Genomic DNA, 19,846 nt, shown 5'->3' on the forward strand with positions numbered 1-19,846 from the left:
ACCTCAAAAATCCTTAAAAGGAAGTTGTTTCCTCACCTGCAAAACAGGCTTGTGATTTACAAAGAGATATAACATTTTGGATGTGTAACAATGTTGCTCATTTTTCAATCAGATAGGAAGGGAGCCTGATAACTGTCCCTCTGGGGACATTAATAACACCAATAATAATCATCGATATTATAACGATAGTGATAATAATAATAGCTAATATTCCCTGGTGACTTACAGGGTACAGAATCTGCCTGCAAGGCAGGAGACCTGGGTTTGATCTCTGGGTCAGGAAGATTCCCTGGAGAAGGGATTCCTCACTCCAGTAGCCCTGCCTGGAGAATTTCATGGATAGAAGAGACTGCTGGGCTTCAGTCCATGGCGTCGCAAAGAGAGAGACACAACCGAATGACTAACTTTTTATAAGGTAAGGCAGGATCTCTACTAAATGATAATCTCACTTTATCCTCAACATCTATGGTTCAAGTGCTACTTAATATCCTCATTTTGCAAATGAGAACACTGAGGCTTAGAGAGATAAAGAAACACCCAAATTTACCCAGGTCATATTCTTGAAGCATTTAGTTTGCTAGGGCTGCCATAATAAAATACCATAGAATGAGTGGCTTCAAGAACAGATACTTACTTTCTCACAGTCCTAGTTCACAGAGGGCCCAAGATCAAGGTGTTGGCAGGTTTGTTTCTGTCTGAGGTCTCTCTCCTTGGCTTGCAGATGGCCACCTTCTCACTGAATCCTCACATGGGCCTTTCCTCTGTGCATATGCATCCCAGCTGTCTCTGTGCACCTAAATTTCCTCTTTTTATAAGGACACCAGTCAAACTGAATTAGCACCCACGTGAATGACTACATTTTAATTTAATCATCTCTTTAAAAACCTTGTCCTGAAATCCAGGTATATTCTGAGTTACAGTATAAGGGATTGTATGGATGTGAGAGTTGGACCATAAGGAAGGCTGAGCGCTGAAGAATTGATGCTTTTGAACTGTGGTGTTGGAGGAGACTCTTGAGAGTCCTGTGGACTGCAAGGAGATCCAACCAGTCCATCCTAAAGGAAATCTACCCTGAATATTCATTGGAAGGATTGATGCTGAAGCTGAAACTCCAATACTTTGGCCACCTGATGTGAAGAGCTCACTCATTAGTAAAGACCCTGATGCTGGGAATTTTGAAGGCAGGAGAAGAAGGGGACGACAGAAGATGAGATGGCTGCATGACATCACAGACTCAATGGGCATGAGTTTGAGCAAACTCCGGGAGATAGTGAAGAACAGAGAACCCTAGCATGCTGCAGTCCATGGGGTTGCAAAGAGACAGACACAACTGAGCAACTGAACAATTACGGATTGGGACTTTAACATGGATATTGGGAGGACATAATTCAGCCCCTGACAGGAATAGTGACTCAAACCCAAGCTGCATGACTCCCAAGCCAAAATCTTTATTGTTTAGCTATCCTAAAGGATGAGTCTCACACAATTCAGGGTAGTAAAACCACCAGCATTTTTAGACTTACTCATCATCAATCATGCCATGTTTCCACGGATCTGATCTCCTTTCATGTGATAGAATGAAGCATTGAGCTCATACCAATGACACTGACTACTTTAGTATTTACCCCATCATTTACAAGCAGCTGGCCTTAGGAGATGACTCAGCTATGATACCAGATGGGGAATAATATATTTCTGTTTTGGGGTATTGTTTATTCAGCCCTCATTCATATTTTAATTGATATACTCAAGAAATATTTACTGAGTGCCTGATATATTAGGGACGTTTTTCTTAGCACTTTAGAAATATCAATCAATTTAACCCTCTTAACAGATGAAGTATTGACATTATTCTTATTTTATAGATGAAAAAACAAGGCTCAAGGAGATTAGATAACTTGCCAACAATCACTTAAGAGATGGTGCCAAGGCCTGACGAAGGCAACTTGAAGGTAGCCTCACTCCAGACCCTTCTCCTACACTTCAGATTCTTCTTTCTTGCTAGCTTTTAAAGTGTCTGAAGATTGACAATTACCAGTGACTTTTACTTTTTTTAAGAAGAGTAATTATTATGGTTATTACTAACTTAGTAAAGCTCTGTGTCTCCTCTACTATTATACATAATGTACAATAGCTGCAAAGTTCCTATTTAATCCATACGTTTCAGAAAAGCAAATAAATCTGTGAGTTTCCTAGTTAAAGTTTGTGAAGTAAGAGCTAGGACTTCACTTCTGAAATAATAGAAAATATTTTTAAAGCCAGAAAGGATGCAATTAAAAACACTGCTAGAAAGCATTATGGACTGGACATTTTGAGGAGTTTCAGGATAGAATACATTTGGAGTGGGTCAATGGAGATACCAGAGCAAAAGAAAACAGAAAAGAAAAAGAAAAAAAAGAAAAAGAAAAGAGAACAAGGTGAGCACAGTTCTTTCTATGAGAACACCTAAGAAGCTTAAGTCATATCAGCAAGTGCAAAGAGGAGTTATGCTTGAGGTATTTATTCAGTAACTATATTCAGACCTTCTATATTGGGGACCATCTCTACTCCTTACCTAGGGTCATCAATGATCTCCAGCTAAAATCTGAGAAATGTTCTTTAAAGAAAGATGGGGGTGGGCTGAGGGAGATGCCCAGTAAGGGTGTAGAGAGAATCAGAGCATCCTTGGAATGGATATGGATCTTTGCATTAACCAGGGCTGGCAGATGATGTAAAGACAGTTCTACCAAGGCCTGAATGAGATATGTTAAACACCAGCTCTCAGAGGCTCAGGGGAAACCTCCTTACTTTGACATCACTGCTACTGAGTGTGTGCATTAAAGTGATGTCTGAATAGGATCAAAATGGGGCTAAGGGAGAAATGAATACTAAAAGGAGGTTGTGACTTTTGAGACCAGCCTGCAACTTTGGTGGCTCTGGATGTAGACATGACTTTGGTAGGCATCGCTATTGAGAGGCCATAAGTGTGTCCATAATTGCATGATATTTGGATAGTATCAGGCAGGGACAACTACACTGTAGGTGTAGGGTTTATATGGGTCAACCCCGGGGCTAGATGGTACTAGGTGTGTCAGTCATATGCCTGCCATGCCTCCTTCATCTCCTGTTCAAACTGCCCTGCTCAGAATGAAGCAAGAAGGATGCTTTCTTAAGGATAAAAAAGAATTAAACTGGTTCCAAATTGGGAAAGGATTATGTCAAGGCTGTATATTGTCACCCTGCTTATTTAACTTATATGCAGAGTACCTCATGTGAAATGCTGGGCTGGATGAAGCACAAACTGGAATCAAGATTGCTGGGAGAAATATCAATAATCTCAGATATGCAGATGACACCACCCTTATGGCAGAAAGTGAAGAGGAGCTAAAGAGCCTCTTGATGAAGGTGAAAGAGGAGAGTGAAAAAAATTGGCTTAAAACTCAACATTCAAAAAACTAAAATCAGAGCATCCAGTCCCATCATTTCATGGCAAATAGATGGGGAAACAATGGAAACAGTGACAGATTTTATTTTGGGGGGCTCCAAAATCACTGCAGATGGTGACTGCAGCCATGAAATTAGAAGACACTTGCTCCTTGGAAGAAAAGTTATGACCAACCTAGATAGCATATTAAAAAGCAGAGACATTACTTTGCCAACAAAGGTCCATCTAGTCAAAGCTATGGTTTTTCTGGTAGTCATGTATGGATGTAAGAGTTGGACTATAAACAAAGCTGAGTGTCAAAGAAATTGATGCTTTTGAACTATGGTGTTGGAGGAGACTCTTGAGAGTCCCTTGGACTGCAAGGAGATCCAACCAGTCCATCCTAAAGGAGATCAGTCCTGGGTGTTCACTGGAAGGACTGATGTTGAAGCTGAAACTCCAATACTTTGGCCACCTGACACAAAGAACTGACTTATTGGAAAAGACCCTGATACTGAGAAAGATTGAAAGCAGGAGGAGAAGGGGACGGCAGAAGATGAGATGGTTAGATGGCATCACCTAGGAGGACTGAGGAAGAGAAAAGCAACTTCCTAAAGCAGGCAACTGGCCTGGCACTGTAGTCAGGCCTTGATGTCCTCCGGGTGAACAAAAACATTTCACAGAATATCAAGCAAGGTCTCTGTGAGACTGATGGATCGAGACAAAAAGTGGATCACTCTGCAATCGTGACTGAACACAGACAAAACATTAACATTTTTCAAACCACAAAAAAAGACCACACATTCCCCACCGATCTAAATTAGCTTTATTAAGACACCCAACCTTAGAATTATTAATCCATCTTCCTGATAGTATCCAATTTAGAGTAAAGCCATGCCTTTTTCAGCCCTCTTTAAAATCACCTAACATAAGACCAGTCTTTTCTAGTAAGTCTTTTCCAACCTCTCTAACAACTTCTTAGTGAGATGCCCTACAGTTCTCCATGGAGTGTGTACTCCCTCCCTAAAATAGTAATAAAACCAATTTGTTCAGCAACAGAGTGTTCCTGGTGGTGTTGGACTAGAGGATTTTGACAGGTCTTAGGAATGTCACATTTTTCTCTCCACGTTTATTATTACTTGTCACAGATCTTCAAAGAGCAGTTCCCCTGGACTAACTACCCTGATCCAGGCAGTAAGTCCCAAGGTTGACCAGGCTCTTACGGCCTGCCAGGTGCTTTACATGAATTAATTCAGTGGTCCCCAAACTTTTTAGCACCAGGGACCGGTTTCATGGGAGAAAATTTTTCCACAGACCAGGTGAGAGGGAAGGTGGTTTCAGGATGATTCAAGTGCATTACATTTGTTGTGCACTTTATTTCTATTATTATTACATCAGCTCAACTGGCATTAGATCCTAGAGTCTGGGGACCCCTGTATTAACTCATTTTATACCCACAATGGCCCCATGAGTCAAGAGATTGTTGAGGAGTTGAGGAGCCTTCATACCCCATTTACAGATGAGGAAATTGAGGTACAAATGTTACAGTGCAATTAAGTGGCTGAGCCAGGTCCAAGACAGCGAGCTGCCTCAGGGCTGGGGCTCGTGTCCATACCGTGCCACCCCTCACTGTGTGGTCTATGTGTCCTCATGCGCCAGCCCTCTACAGTCGCTGGACACAGTGCCATCAGCCTACACTGAAGGGCACATAATAAACAGCTCCAGGATATCACTACTGGGTTTCCTGTAAGATTTGGGAGAGTGCAGACCCACAGGAAAAAAAGAAATCTCCCTAACCACATTACCAGAAAGAAGTGAACTTCTTTTAGGCAGTTGGATCTTTTTTTCACCTACTGAAGACGGTAATCACATACTTCAGAAATTTCAACCTAATTTTAAGAAAGTTATGGGGTGACTTTCAGTTGAATAAACCTAACCAAGATGTATTCTCTTTGAATTATACTTTTTAATTTTACTAATGTTGGCAAGAGAGTATTTCTGCTTGGTAGTAACAAGACTCAGTTCAGTTCAGTCGCTCAGTCGCTCAGTCGTGTCCGACTCTTCGCGACCTCATGGATCGCAGCACACCAGACCTCCCTGTCCATCACCAACACCCGGAGTTTACTCAAACTCATGTCCATGGAGTTGGTGATGCCATCCAGCCATCTCATCCTCTGTCATCCCCTTCTCCTCCTGCCCTCAGTCTTTCCCAGAACTAGCATGTCTTTATTTTCCCAGAAAGAGGAAAGCTGAGGCACAGAGCCTTGGAAGGTAATAGTTAATCTCTAGCAAGATCTCAGTAAGTTAGCTTCATTCTATCTGATTTATTTTTTTTGCAATTACTTACCATCTGTAGCCTACTACACTGATTTTCCATTTACAAGTGATAGAAAGTTTCCTTTAAACATTATTTCAGTAAAAATTTGAGTTCGTTTAACGAAAAATGTTAAGTAAACAGTGGTACAGGTGGTAGGAGACCAAACAAGGAAACAAAAATCATGGAGGTATTTTGGAAAACCCTGACTTCAGTTTCCTCTTTGCCTTGGGTGCTGGAAAGGCAGTTTACCTCATTAGTCATTGATGTCAAGGGTACAGTTCCCCAGTCCATGAATTTCTCCTTCCAATCTAAGCCTGGCTTTATCTTTTTATCTTCTCTGCACTGTGCCCCTGCCTTCCTGTTTTGCCACTCTATTTCCTTTAGGGAAAAAAATAGTCAGGGTAGTGGGTGAGGGTTGGGGAGACATAATAAAGAGTATCCCTTTGCTTTAATAATACCTGTCCTAAGAGTAGAGCTAACCCCAGCTACCTATCTTGCTAAGTGAGGTACTGAGAGCTCTGCGAAAAAACCTAGCCCGCCTCATTTCCTCTAGTCCAGGGAAGTTTTAATTCTTCAAATTGGGCTGGATCCGTATATCTAAACCTGCCTGCTTCCCTGGCTCTCCTGCATCCCATCTTAGAGTCATCAGGAGACCCGGTTGGTTCCTATACAACATGTGAGTGAATGAAAGTACTTCCGTGGAAAAGTAAGGGACACCCCGCAGCGCGCCCCCTCCCCTTTTCTGGTGTGCAACCCCACGCCTTGCAGCGCACCTCCCTCCTCTTTCCAATGCGGGAAGTTCTCGGTGACCCCACGGAAGCCTGAGGGGTGAGGGGTCAAGGCCGGGATGGAAAGAGGACCCCCAGGGATTGGGAGGGGAGATGGACAAAAGCAGGAGAACAACGCCTGGGAGCCGGAGCAGGGCAGCCTCACACTCCCCGGAAAGCCTGGAAAGCTGGGGCTAGCATCTCCTCTCTGGAGAGTTCTCAGGAAGTTTGGGGGAGGGGCGCTCGGCTCTCTCCTGTTCTGGGAGGGCGAGAGGACTGCAGCCGCCGCAGGTCTCGGAGCTGTCACGTTCCGCCCCCGGCTCCGGGCCGGGTCTGCGGGGCGCGGGCAGCGCGCGCGCTCCGGCGGCATGGAGGGACTGGTCCTGCTCAACGCCCTGGCCACCCGGCTCCTCTTCGTGCTGCACTCGCTGGTTGGAGTCTGGCGAGTGACCGCGGTGAAGAAGGAGCCGTGGTACTGGCTGCTGGCGCTGCTCAATCTCTTGCTGTTTCTGGAAACGGCGCTGACCCTCAAATTCAAGCGCGGCAGAGGCTACAAATGGTGAGCGCACCCCGGGAGAGGGAGGGCGCTCCGAGTTCCTGGGACGCTCCCCTGGGGCACTCTCGGCCGGCCCAGGGACCCATCTCCTTGCAGGCTGCCGACTCTTTACCGGGATGCGGACCCCCTTTGTCCTCTCTGGGAGCGTCGAAGCAGCGCGGGTTGCTTGGGCGTCTCTTGGGCACGTCGGAGTGCCCCCAGGGTCCCAGGGCAACACGGGGAAGGCTCGAGTCGCACCCACGTGCCACCCAGTCCCAGGGCTGGCAACTTGGAAGACGGGAAAAGAAGGGAAGCTCTTGCTTGCTCTGCGGAAAGTGCATCAAGGGTGTCAGGCCCTCTGCGTTCTGAATTTGGGGTGTGAGTGTGCACAGTTTAGCCTGGGTGCGTGCAGTTATGGGAATGCCCTTCTCTGGGCAGACTTGTGTGAGAGCCTGTGCGCATCGGGCAGCGTCCCGGGGCGAGAAGCCACTCGCAGCACCTCTGTGGTTTTAGCCGCTTTGCTTGTACCAGCCCAAGGCGCCCTGGCTTGGCACCAGCTTCAGGGGTCCTTCGGGCTTGCTTCACAGCCTTGGTTAATAGTCAGTCCATCTTGTCAAAGAGGGGTTGCGATGCTGGGGAAGGGACTAGCAGGCAGTGGTTCAACCTTAACCTCAACGTGCCAAACTACAGATTCTGCCTGATGCTTTATTTCCTCCCCAAAGACTTGGATGGCAATCAAAGAATTGAGAGAAAGATTTCCTGCCATTTACAAGACCGTCTATCTCTATCGCTCCACTCCCAGGAGATTTTCATCCCAAACTTATCTGAGTTAGTCCTCTTCCTGTGTTAATTTTTTTAAAACAATGAGTCTGTGTTTTCATGTATGTCCATATTAAAAAAAAAAATACCTACTGCTATGAGAAAGAGAAAAATACTATTACCCAATTCAATAATTATATACATGATGGCATATTAAGTATAAAAAAAAAGAAAGAAAACCCTTTTGACGATTTTACAAAAGGCTGTGTATTTCACGACAATCCAAGGGAGAGAATGTGTTCTCTCTTAAAATGATATGACTCTTCCTTAAATTTTCCACTGTCGAAAAATTTCTAGAATTATTAGTGAAGAAATTATTCAAGTAGAACCTTAATTTAATATAATAAGGACTGGAAGCAGGTCACTAACCCTCCCCTCATTGACAGCTTATTAAATAGGAGAGATCTGAGGTACCTTCCACCGTGTCTTTTGGAAGTCTCAGAGATAAATGGTATTAGTTCCCCAGATAAGCCTTAGGGTTAAAGAAACAAAAGGGAGAAAAGTGTTCATCTAGCAAGCATGTCACATGAGACTGATTTAGTGTTTACTGAGTAGCTTTAACATGCTAGGGTAAAAAAGATCTTCAGTAACGGGAGGATGAAGACTGAGGCTGATATATGTTCCATGGAAAGTAGTCCTGCCAGCAGCCATCATCAGGGCTCTGGAAAAAATGTCAACCCCAGAAGAAGGATGAGCTTAACTGGCCCTGAAACATCCTCCACCTTCTCCAAGAGTGGACAAGAGGGCTCAGTACACATTAAGTCAAAATTACATGCCAGTTATGTAGAAATACTCTAGCCGATGGCACCCTCATCACCATTGACCACTGGCTGCTAAGATGGACATGTAACTTAAAACCAAGAAAAGAAAAAAGGTTGGGACCAAAACAGGTGATGGTCAATGTGTCAAGTTAAACAGGAAACTAGGGGCATGTTTGCGTACAGAGTATGGACTCAAAATCAGACAGATAATGGAGTAAAATCTGGGTTTTCCTACTTGCTGTGCGGCATTGAACAAGTTACTTAACCTTTTCCAGTCTGTTTCCTTATCTATAAATATGTATCTTATAGGTTCTTATGAATTAGATGAAATGATACATGTTGATGATCAGTGAATACAAAAGAGATGGTCTTTTTGAGATCCTAGAATTTTTCTTATTAAAAATTATTCTATGTCAAGTGGACACATTTTCAAGTTAAAAAACTTTATTTGAGAGGCTAGCCAATAAACCATTGATTCAGAGCCAAAAAGTAGAAAACAATTCTCACCTTTATTTCAGAATAGTCCCACGATGTATATTTTATATATAGTAAAAGTGTGTAAAGTCAAAGTGTTAGTCACTCAGTTGTGTCTGACTCTTTGCAACCCCATGGACTAGAGCCCACCAGGCTCCTCTGGCCATGGGATTCTCCAGGCAAGAATACTGGAGTGGGTTGTAATTTCCTTCTCCAGGGGATCTTCCCAACTCAAGGACTGAACCCCGGTCTCCTGCATTACAGGAAGATTCTTTACCATCTGAGCTACCTTGTATGTAGCACTAATAAAAAAAAAATTGCTGACTCAATATCTAGACCATATTTGAGAATAAGCAAAAAAAAAAAAAACACAACCTGATAGACTTGGTTTATTATAAAATTTCAGAAACAAAGGAATCTTTGTAAAATGATCTAAATAGAAATGTGATTAGTAAAACTTTGTTCTACTGATGCTACCAACTACAACTGAGTCTATAAATATGATCATTTGCATGATGGACAAAGCTCACACAATGTGTCTCATGAATTTGAGGAAAAAAATCAGAAAATGGAATGCTAAAATGATATTTTAAAAGATAAAGTTATGGCAGTATCTATACCTCTATGAAAATGTTACTATAGAGATCTATATAAATATATGTTAAATATATGTTATACATATGTACATATGTATAAATATATGTTAAATATATGTATAAATATATGTTATTGTTTAATCCATTTGTCTTACATTTTTTATTCCACCCTATAGAACCAAAAGTACCTGTATATAAAGACATACATTCAAAAATATTAAATTTCATCTTGATAGTGGAAAATAAAGCTAAAAGCGACCTGACCATTCATCTAGAGATTGGTTGAAAAATTGTACACTACCCATACTATAGAATATTTTCCTGGTATTGAAAATAATGTGGTAGGTTTTAGTATTCACTTTGAGGAACATCCTTGATACATCGTCAGGATAAAGTTACAGAGTTGTGTATATTATTGCCTATTTCTTTAAGAAAACAAACTTGTCAAAGAATTACCCTTTGTGTCAATTGAATACATTATCTATTTTTTAGTCAAGAAGAGGGAGGGAGAGAGGAGGTAGAGGGGAGGGAGGCTGGCAGGGAGGAGGAGGGAGAGAATGAGAGGAGTAAAAAAGAAGAGAAAGGAGGAGGAGGAAGAGGGAAAACCCTCTCATATTAAAAATCAATCCATCAATCGAGGTCTGAACGGTGGACTAAACTCTGTGCATACATGAAATGAAAATGTCTTTTCTGGAACGTTAGAGCCTCCTTTAGACTGCTCTGGGCTGGTTTGAACTTTTTTCTTTTCATTAAAATTTGCACCTGGCCCCAAATAAATCAAATCTATAGAAATAATGGGGCAATAAACAGAGCTATAGAGGAAAATGTGAACAAAATTTCTTGTAATGTAACAAACATATTACACTTATCCAAAGAATGTTTCTTTAGCTATTCTTTGGAAAGGAAAAATGGAACTAGAGCTGCTGAGCTCAGCTGTCCAGGGACAGGCAGCATTACATCAGCATTAAGAACTTGCCAGTTGGAAAAGCTTAATTTGTTGGAATCATATAGGATAAAGAAGGGAAGCCAATGACACATTCCTCATGAAGTCCAAGAAATGTGCGCTGGTGGAATTTGGTTCTTTTCCCCTCGTATTTATTAATTTCATCTGCTATTCACTTACATTCATTTAATATAAAAATTAATATCACTGCTTTATTTTTTAAAAGCTTTTCATTTTATATTGTAGTATAACCAGTTAACAGTGTTGTGACAGCTTGAGGTGGACAGCAAAGGGACTCAGCCTTACAAATGCATGCATCCATTTTCCCCCAAACTCCCCTCTCATCCAGACTGCCACATGACAATGAGCAGAGTTCCCTCTGTTGGTTATCCATTTTAAATAGAGCAGTGTGTGCATGTTCATCCCAAACTCCCTAACGATTCCTTCCCCTCATTCTTCTCCCAACTCCCCACAACCATAAGTCATTCTCTAAGTTTGATTACTGCCTTTTCTTGATTTTATTTTCTATTGTCTGGGCCACAATCAAAAGGGTCTGTGAATTACCATTTGCATGCCTGTGTGCTAAGTAGCTTTAGTGGTGTCTGACTCTTTGCAACCCTATGGACAGTAGCCTGCCAGGCTCCTCTGTCCATGGGATTCTCCAGGCAAGAATACTGGAGTGACCTGCCATGCCCTCCTCCAGGGGATCTTCCTGACCCAGGGATTGAACTGCATCTCTCATATCTCCTGCGTTGGCAGGTGGGTTCTTTACCACGAGTGCGACCTGAGAAGCCCCATGAATTATCATTTAGGTAGAGTCAAACAGAAGACAAGATTTCCAGTTCCTTTCCAGCTAATACTGATAAGACATTCCTCAGGAGAGAAAAAAAGTGACCAAGACTTTGACAAATTTGAAGCCTGTTCACTTTCAAGCAGACAGTATTTGAGAATATGTAAAAATCTAAGTTTAATTTATTGCTGAAAGTACAGAATTTTAAGCGCTGAGCTTTCTTCATCAACATTTCAAGAATATAAGGTACATATCTTCAAGTGAACAAAATATCTTACTGATTTGGTTACTTCATTATTTTTCTTTCCCTTTATTAAGTTGAATCACATAACCACTTTTGCTGACCTGCTTCATAAGTGGACATGACACGGTAGATACTATGTGAAGAAACAAGGCAAACACATTTGAGGTTTTAAAATAAAAGGTAGCAGTTCAATGACGTGTTCAAATATGTGGGGATAAGAATAATTATGAATAGTTAGCATTTAGTGCTGTTCAGGCTCTTTCAAGTGTTTTACAGAATTTCCCACTTGATCTTGACAGCGGCTATAGTTATTTTCTGTTTCTGTTTTCTCCTATTTTGAGATGAGGAAGCTGAGACACAGAGCTGTTAAATCATTTTACTTGAGATCACTGAGTTGGCGATTGGAAGAGCAAGGATATTAACACACTAACAATCTAGCAGAGATAGGATATGAGGAGGAGTGACAGCAGGAGTGAGGGTTGGCGTGGGGGAAGGAGGCGGTGTGGGGGTTCCGGTGTGGGGGGGTGGGGACTTTACAGCATTTGAGCTGGAGCAGGAAAAATGGGTAAGAGAGAGAAGTGGCAAGGTTGGGTAGGTGATGAACATCCTGAAGGAAGTGAGGGTGGGGAAAGAGAGCACTTTTCTCTGGAGGAAGCACAGAGTCTTATCATTCTTCATTCAGCAAAATTACCTGGTACATCTCAAATGTGTTAGATAGATACTTTTTTTAGTGCCAAAAAAGTGGAGGTGAATAAAACAGGTAAAATCTTGCCTTAAAAGAACTCATATTTTAGTCAGGCGACTCAGAAAATAAAGAAGTAAATAATAAGTGTTCTGAGGGGGAATTGGATGAAGATGGTCAAAAGGTACAAACTTTCAGTTATGAGACAAATAAGTATGGGCGATGTGATGTACATGACTGAAATAATTAATACTGCTCTATGTTACATATGAAAGTGCATGCGTGCTACTGTGCATGTGTGATAATTATTTCACTTGTGTCTGACTCTGTGTGCCCCTATGAATTGTAGCCTGTCAAGCCCCCCTGTCCATGGGCTTCTCCAGGCAAGAATACTGGAGTGGGTTGCCATGGCCTCCCCTCCTGCAGGGGATCTTCCTGACTCAGGGATTGAACTTGAACTCGTGTCTCTTACGGCTCCTGCATTGGCCAGCAGATTCTTAGCCACTAACACTACCTAGGAAGCCCCAGGTGAAAGTGGTTGAGAGTAAATCTTAAAGAGTCCTCATCATAAGGAAAAATATTTTTTTCCTATTGCTTTTATTTTATATCTATATGAGATGATGGATGTTCACTAAACTTATTGTGGTCATTATATCATGATGTATATAAGTCAAATAACTATGCTGTATACCTTAAACTCATACAGTGCTGTGTGTCAATTACACCTAGTGAAATGGGAAGAAAAAAAAAAAGATGTGCTGATAAATAACAATAAGCAAGTAAACAAGTGAGGGATCAGAACAGTGAAGGGCTAAATGGGATGGGTTCCTGATGCAGAGAGCTGACTCATTTGAAAAGACCCTGATGCTGGGAAAGATTGAGAGCAGGAGGAGAGGGGGACGACAGAGGATGAGATGGTTGGGTGGCATCACTGACACAATGGACATGGGTTTGGGTGAACTCCGGGAGTTGGTGATGGACAGGGAGGCCTGGTGTGCTGTGGTTCATGGGGTCACAAAGAATTGGACACAACTGAGCGACTGAACTGAACTGAACTGAATTGAACTGATAGATGGATGGAGGACTTGGGGAAGCTTCTACTGAGTGGAAAGTGAGTTGTCTTGCTGGGAGGCGATCTGGGAGCTGAATCTATTAGAGAGAGGAGTCAGGCATGGGAAGAGCCAAGGAGGCAAAAAAAGGACTGCGAGAAGGAAGAGCTAAGCATGTCCTGGGTCACTTCTGACACCCTCCTAGAAGACAGAGAAATACTGACTTTCTCTTCTACTCCTCACTGTCTCTTCTCACCATGTCCCCTTCATCCAAGTGAAAAATCCCTTCTAACTTTTATATTTTACCATATCTCATTTTTTAAAAAATTGAAGCATAGTTGATTTATAATATTTTAGGTGTACAACACATGATTCAGTTATATATATATGTATAACTGAATCACTACAGAAAGACTATATATATATATATAGAAAGACCATATATATGTATATATATAGTCTTTACAGATTCTTTCCCAGTATAGGTTATTACAAGATATTGAATATAGTTCCCTGTGCTATATAATAGGTCCTTATAGTTTATCTATTTTATACAACTAGTGTGTAACTGTTACCGTATCTCATTTGAAACATCATATGTTAGAAAATGTCTGGGTGGCCTCCAACTAAACACAGGAAAGATAATTTAGGAATCAAAAGAGATTCTGTCCTAATTTCATTGCAAATTCAATCCAATTCTGTTAAAAAAAACACCTCAATGAAATGTTTTGATTACTCAACTGTACAATATTTAGAGGGTTCAAAGGGAGAAATGAAAAACCTAGATTTGACAGATACCATATGAAGTCTGATCATGAACAAGTTCTGAGTAGCAGAGAAGAGCTCTGTCAGATATTATTCTGTAGTATTTGATAGTATGTATCTCCCTCTACCAAGAGTGCTTACAAAAATGCCACAGAGAAAGTTGGGGAATACAAGTACTCTTCCCCCCATCTTACAGGGTATGAGAGAGGATGAAATGCAGGTGTAAAGAGACCCTATGATTTCCATGTGGCCAACATGGGCACTAGAAATTCTCCCAGCAGATAAACTGTTTCTTTCCTTATATTTGCTGCCCAAATAGGGAATTCATACGGACTGCCTGATAGCTCTCCTTAACTTTTTTAGTTAATAATACTAAGTTTCCACTGTGCACTGGATTTATCAGCACTGCCTGCAGTGTATATAGAGTTTTACAATACTCGTTATCTTTGTGTTTATATGTGCTTGTGTGTAGGCATTTTCTATCCTGAGCCTTGCTGTTGTTGATCAGCTCAAACAGCTCAGTCCTGTCAGTTGCAAAGTCCTGATCTTTGCAACCCCATGGACTGCAGAATGCCAGGCTTCCCTGTCCTTCACCATCTCCCGGAGTTTGTTAAAACTCACGTCCATTGAGTCGGTGATGCCATCCAACCAACTCATCCTCTGTCACCCTCTTCTCCTCCTGGTCTCAACCTTTCCCAGCATCAGGGTCTTTTCCAATGCAAAAGTGACTTAAAATTGCATCCTTTTTATAGGCATGTACTGAAAGCTACCAGCAAATGACTTTGTTTTCAAGGATCTGAGTCATGGTTTAGGAAGAAGACTCTTATGCTATCTTGAGTTAACACTATGCTTCACTTTCAAGAAAAAGTCATATTTTATTATTTTGTTTCACAAGGGACTTGTTCAGTTCAGTTCAGTTCAGTTCAGTCGCTCAATCATGTCCTACTCTTTGCGACCACATGGACTGCAGCACCCCAGGCCTCTGTGTCCATCACCAACTCCTGGAGTTTACTCAAACTCATGTCCACTGAGTTGGTAATGTCATCCAACCATCTCATCCTCTGTCATCCCCTTCTCCTCCCACCTTCAATCATTCCCAGCATCAGGGTCTTCTCAAATGAGTCAGCTCTTCCCATCAGGTGGCCAAAGTATTGGAGTTTCAGCTTCAGCATCAGTCCTTCCAATGAATATTCAGGACTGATTTCCATTAGGATGGACTGGTTGGATCTCCTTCCTGTCCAGGGATTCTCAAGAGTCTTCTCCAGCACCACAGTTTAAAAGCATCAATTCTTCAGTGCCCGGCTTTCTTTATAGTCCAACTCTCACATCCATACATGACTACTGGAAAACTAGAATTTTGACTAGATGGACCTTTGTTGGCAAAGTAATGTCTCTGCTTTTTAATATGCTATCTAGGTTTGTCATAACTTTTATTCCAAGGAGCAAGTGTCTTTTAATTTCATGGCTGCAGTCATGATCTGCAGTGATTTTGGAGCCCCCAAAAATAAAGTCTGACACTGTTTCCACTGTTTCCCCATCTATTTCCCATGAAGTGATGCCATGATCTTAGTTTTCTGAATGTTGAGCTTTAAGCCAACTTTTTCACTCTCCTCTTTCACTTTCATCAAGAGGCTCTTTAGTTCTTCTTCACTTTGTGCCATCAGGGTGGTGTCGTCTGCATATCTGAGGTTATTGATATTTCTCTCGGAAATCTTGATTCCAGCTGTGCTTCCTCCAGCCCAGCACTTCTCATGATTTATTCTGCATATAAGTTAAACAAGCAGGGTGACAATATACAGCCTTGACATACTCCTTTCCCTATTTGGAACCAGTCTGTTGTTCCATGTCCAGTTCTAACTGTTGCTTCCTGAGTGTACAGGTTCCTTAAGAGGCAGGTCAAGTGATCTTGTATTCCCACCTCTTGAAGAATTTTCCACAGTTTATATAGTGATCCACACAGTCAAAGGCTTTGGCATAGTCAATAAGCAGAAGTAGATGTTTTTCTGGAACTCTCTTGCTTTTTCAATAATCCAATGAAAGTTGGCAATTTAATCTCTGGTTCTTCTACCTTTTCTAAATTCAGCTTGAACATCTGGAAGTTCATGGTTCATGTACAGTTGAAGACTGGCTTGAAGAATTTTGAGCATTACTTTGCTAGCGTGTGAGATGAGTGCAATTGTGTGGTAGTTTGAGCATTCTTTGGCATTGCCTTTCTTTGGGATTGGAATGAAAACTGAAATTTTTCCAGTCCTGTGGCCTCTGCTGAGTATTCCAAATTTGTTGGCATATTGAGTGCAGCACTTTCACAGCATCATCTTTTAAGTTTTTAAATAGCTCAACTGGAATTCCATCACCTCCACCAGCTTTGTTCGTAGTGATGCTTCCTAAGGCCCACTTGACTTTGTATTTCAGGGTGTCTGACTCTAGGTGAGTGATCACATCATCATGATTATCTGGGTCATGAAGATCTTTTTGGTATAGTTCTTCTGTGTATTCTTGCCACCTCTTCTTAAAATTTTCTGCTTCTGTTAGGTCCATACCATTTCTGTCCTTTACTGTGCCCATCTTTGCATGAAATGTTCCCTTGGTATCTCTAATTTTCTTGAAGAGATCTCTAGTCTTTCCCATTCTATTGTTTTTCTCTATTTCTTTGCACTGATCACTGAGGAAGGCTTTCTTATCTCTCCTTGCTATTCTTAGGAACTCTGCATTCAAATGGGTATATCTTTCCTTTTCTCCTTTGCTTTTCGCTTCTCTCCTTTTCACAGCTATTTGTAAGACCCCCTCACACAACCATTTTGTCTCTTTGCATTTCGTGTCTTGGGGATGGTCTTGATCCCTGCCTCCTGTACAATGTCACGAACTTCCGTACATAGTTCTTCAGGCACTCTGTTTATTAGGTCTATTCCATTGAATCTATTTGTCACTTCCACTTTATAATCGTAAGGGTTTTGTTTTACATAATACCTAAATGGTCTAATGGTTTTCCTTACTTTCTTCAATTTAAGTCTGAATTTGCAATAAGGAGTTCATGATCTGAGCCACAGTCAGCTCCCAATGTTGTTTTTGCTGACTGTATAGAGCTTCTCCATCTTTGGCTGCAAAGAATATAATCAATCTGATTTCGATATTGACCATCTGGTGATGTACATGTGTATGGTTTTCTCTTGTGTTGTTGGAAGATGGTGTTTGCTATGACCACTGCGTTCTCTTGGCAAAACTCTTATTAGCCTTTGCCCTGTTTCATTGTGCACTCCAAGCCCAAATTTGCCTGTTACTCCAGGTATTTCTTGACTTCCTACTTTTGCATTCCAGTCCCCTATAATGAAAAGGACATCTTTTTTGGGTGTTAATTCCAGGTCTTATAGGTTTTCATAGAACCATTTGACTTCAGCTTCTTCAGCATTACTTGTTGGGACATAGACTTGGATTACTGTGATAGTGAATAGTTTGCCTTGGAAATGGACAGAGATCATTCTATCATTTTTGAGATTGCCTCCAAGTACTGCATTTCAGACTCTGTTGTTTCTATGATGGCTACTCCATTTCTTCTAAGGGATTTTTGCCCACTAGTAGATATAATGGTCATCTGAGTTAAATTCACCAATTCCAGTCCATTTTAGTTTGCTGATTCCTAAAATGTTGACGATCAGTCTTGTCATCTCCTGTTTGATCACTTCCAATTTGCCTTGATTCATGGACCTAACATTCCAGGTTCCTATGCTATATTGCTCTTTACAGCATCAGACTTTACTTCCATCACCAGTCATATCCACAACTGGGTGTTGTTTTTGCTTTGGCTCCATCTCTTCAGTCTTTCTGGAGTTATTTCTCCACTGACCTCCAGTAGCATACTGGGCACCTACCGACCTGGGGAGTTCATCTTTCAGTGTCCTATCTTTTTTCCTTTTCATGCTGTTCATGGAGTTCTCAAGCAAGAATACTGAAGCGGTTTGCCATTCCCTTCTCCAGTGGACCACGTTTTGTCAGAACTCTCCACCATGACCCGTCCATCTTGGGTGGCCCTACACAGCATGGCTCATAGTTTCATTGAATTAGACAAGGTTGTGGTCCATGTGATCAGATTGGTTAGTTTCCTGTGATTGTGGTTTTCAGTCTGTCTGCCCTCTGATGGAGAACGATAAGAGGCTTATGGAAACTTCCCGATAGGAGAGACTGACTTAGGGGGAAACTGGGGACATGGGACTTGGGATCAAAACAATAATTATGTCTACATTTAGAATGGGACTCCTAGGAAGCTGAACCACTGAATGATACCCATGTTTTTCTCCACATACTATGTTCACTATGATATATTCAGAACTGAAAGTTAAGGTTATAATAGTTTATAATTTCTTGTACTTGTTTGGGAGAAAAACAAAGTGCACATTAGCATGGGCAGCTCCCATGAGTCAGTATATATGTCTAATATATATCTAAAGGCTTCCCTGGTGGCTCAAACAGTAAAGAATCTGCCTGCAGTGCAGGAGACCCCTGTTCAATCCCTGGATGAAGAAGATCGCTGGAGAAGGAAATGGCAACTGACTACACTATTTTTACTGGGAAAATTTCATGAACAGAGGAGCTTGGCAGGGTACAGTCCATGGGCTTGCAAAGAGTCAGACCTGACTGAGTGACTAACACACACGTATATATCTAATATCTATCTAATTTTAAATTTCATGTATTTCTGCTTCTCATAGCAGTGGTGTTATTATCCATACAGCATCAGGACACATCAGAATAGCTTCACTTTTCCGTCAAAGGAAGATTCACCTTTACCTCCAGGTTTATTTTCCCCATGTGCATGTCCCTCCCTACTTCAGAAGTTCCTCTAAAATACTGATGTCATTATATCACACCTGGGGTATATAAATCATTTTGTTAAAGAAAAACAGTGTTTTTTTAAAAATGGGTTTTTGACATGCAGTTTTTGAAAAAATGAACTTTCTTTCAAAGTCACACTAATGGTTATTAATAATTCACAACTATTAATATAAAATGCCAAGGTGGAGCTGATTTTATTTTCTCTGAATATAAACTTACCACCCATAGTTGTTCAGGGAAGGGGGTTATATTTTATCTTTGGGCTGTCCAAGAGGTAGCTGGTGTAAGACTGACTTAATGTTATATGCTTATTAGAAGAAAAATGAATAACCTTTGGAAAAAAAGAAGTCCTCTCTATGAGGACTTAGTTGGGTCTGGTAGGGGTCCTTTGCTTTCTTATTTCCCTGATTGAGTTTCCTGTTCCACATACCTATTTTATTATTAGGAAAAGCTTCTTAATAAATTGGCTGTGCCATTTTCTGACAGTCTGTTAATAATGGGGAGGAGGATGATGACAAAAGTGATGGTGATGGTGATCATGCAGATGGTAACAGTTACTGAGATATTGAGTACTGATGATGCTCCAAGCCTGCTTTATATCCATTATCTCATGTAATCCTCACAATGACCTGATGAATTCATTTTCATCTTTATTATAATTTTAAGATGAGGATGCTGCTGCATAGCAAGGCTGGATCACTTATCAAAGGTCACAACTAGCAATAATAAATCACAAAAACAATCCTAGCATCTGTGAACCCTCATTTTTCTTGAGCCAGACTTTTGCATTGAATGGATTCCCTCATTCACTCCTCACAAAAGCCCTGGTGCTAGTTCCTGCTTGCAAATGAGGAAGCCAAACTCAGAGAAGTAC

The 19,846-nt window shown here is 41.4% G+C and overlaps 1 protein-coding gene across 1 annotated transcript in view; it reads left to right on the top strand.

The window, feature by feature from the left end:
- The first annotated feature begins 6,652 nt into the window (after positions 1–6,652).
- TMEM26 (transmembrane protein 26) overlaps positions 6,653–19,846 on the top strand; it is a 66,777-nt gene continuing 53,583 nt past the window's right edge. The window contains exon 1 of the mRNA XM_043476879.1: positions 6,653–7,046. Within this exon, the coding sequence (XP_043332814.1) occupies positions 6,856–7,046 (191 nt within the window). The 5' untranslated portion in view covers positions 6,653–6,855. The remainder of the gene's footprint in view (positions 7,047–19,846) is intronic.

This window comes from Cervus canadensis, chromosome 8 (genome assembly GCF_019320065.1).
Source record: "Cervus canadensis isolate Bull #8, Minnesota chromosome 8, ASM1932006v1, whole genome shotgun sequence".
Taxonomy (NCBI): Eukaryota; Metazoa; Chordata; class Mammalia; order Artiodactyla; family Cervidae; genus Cervus; species Cervus canadensis.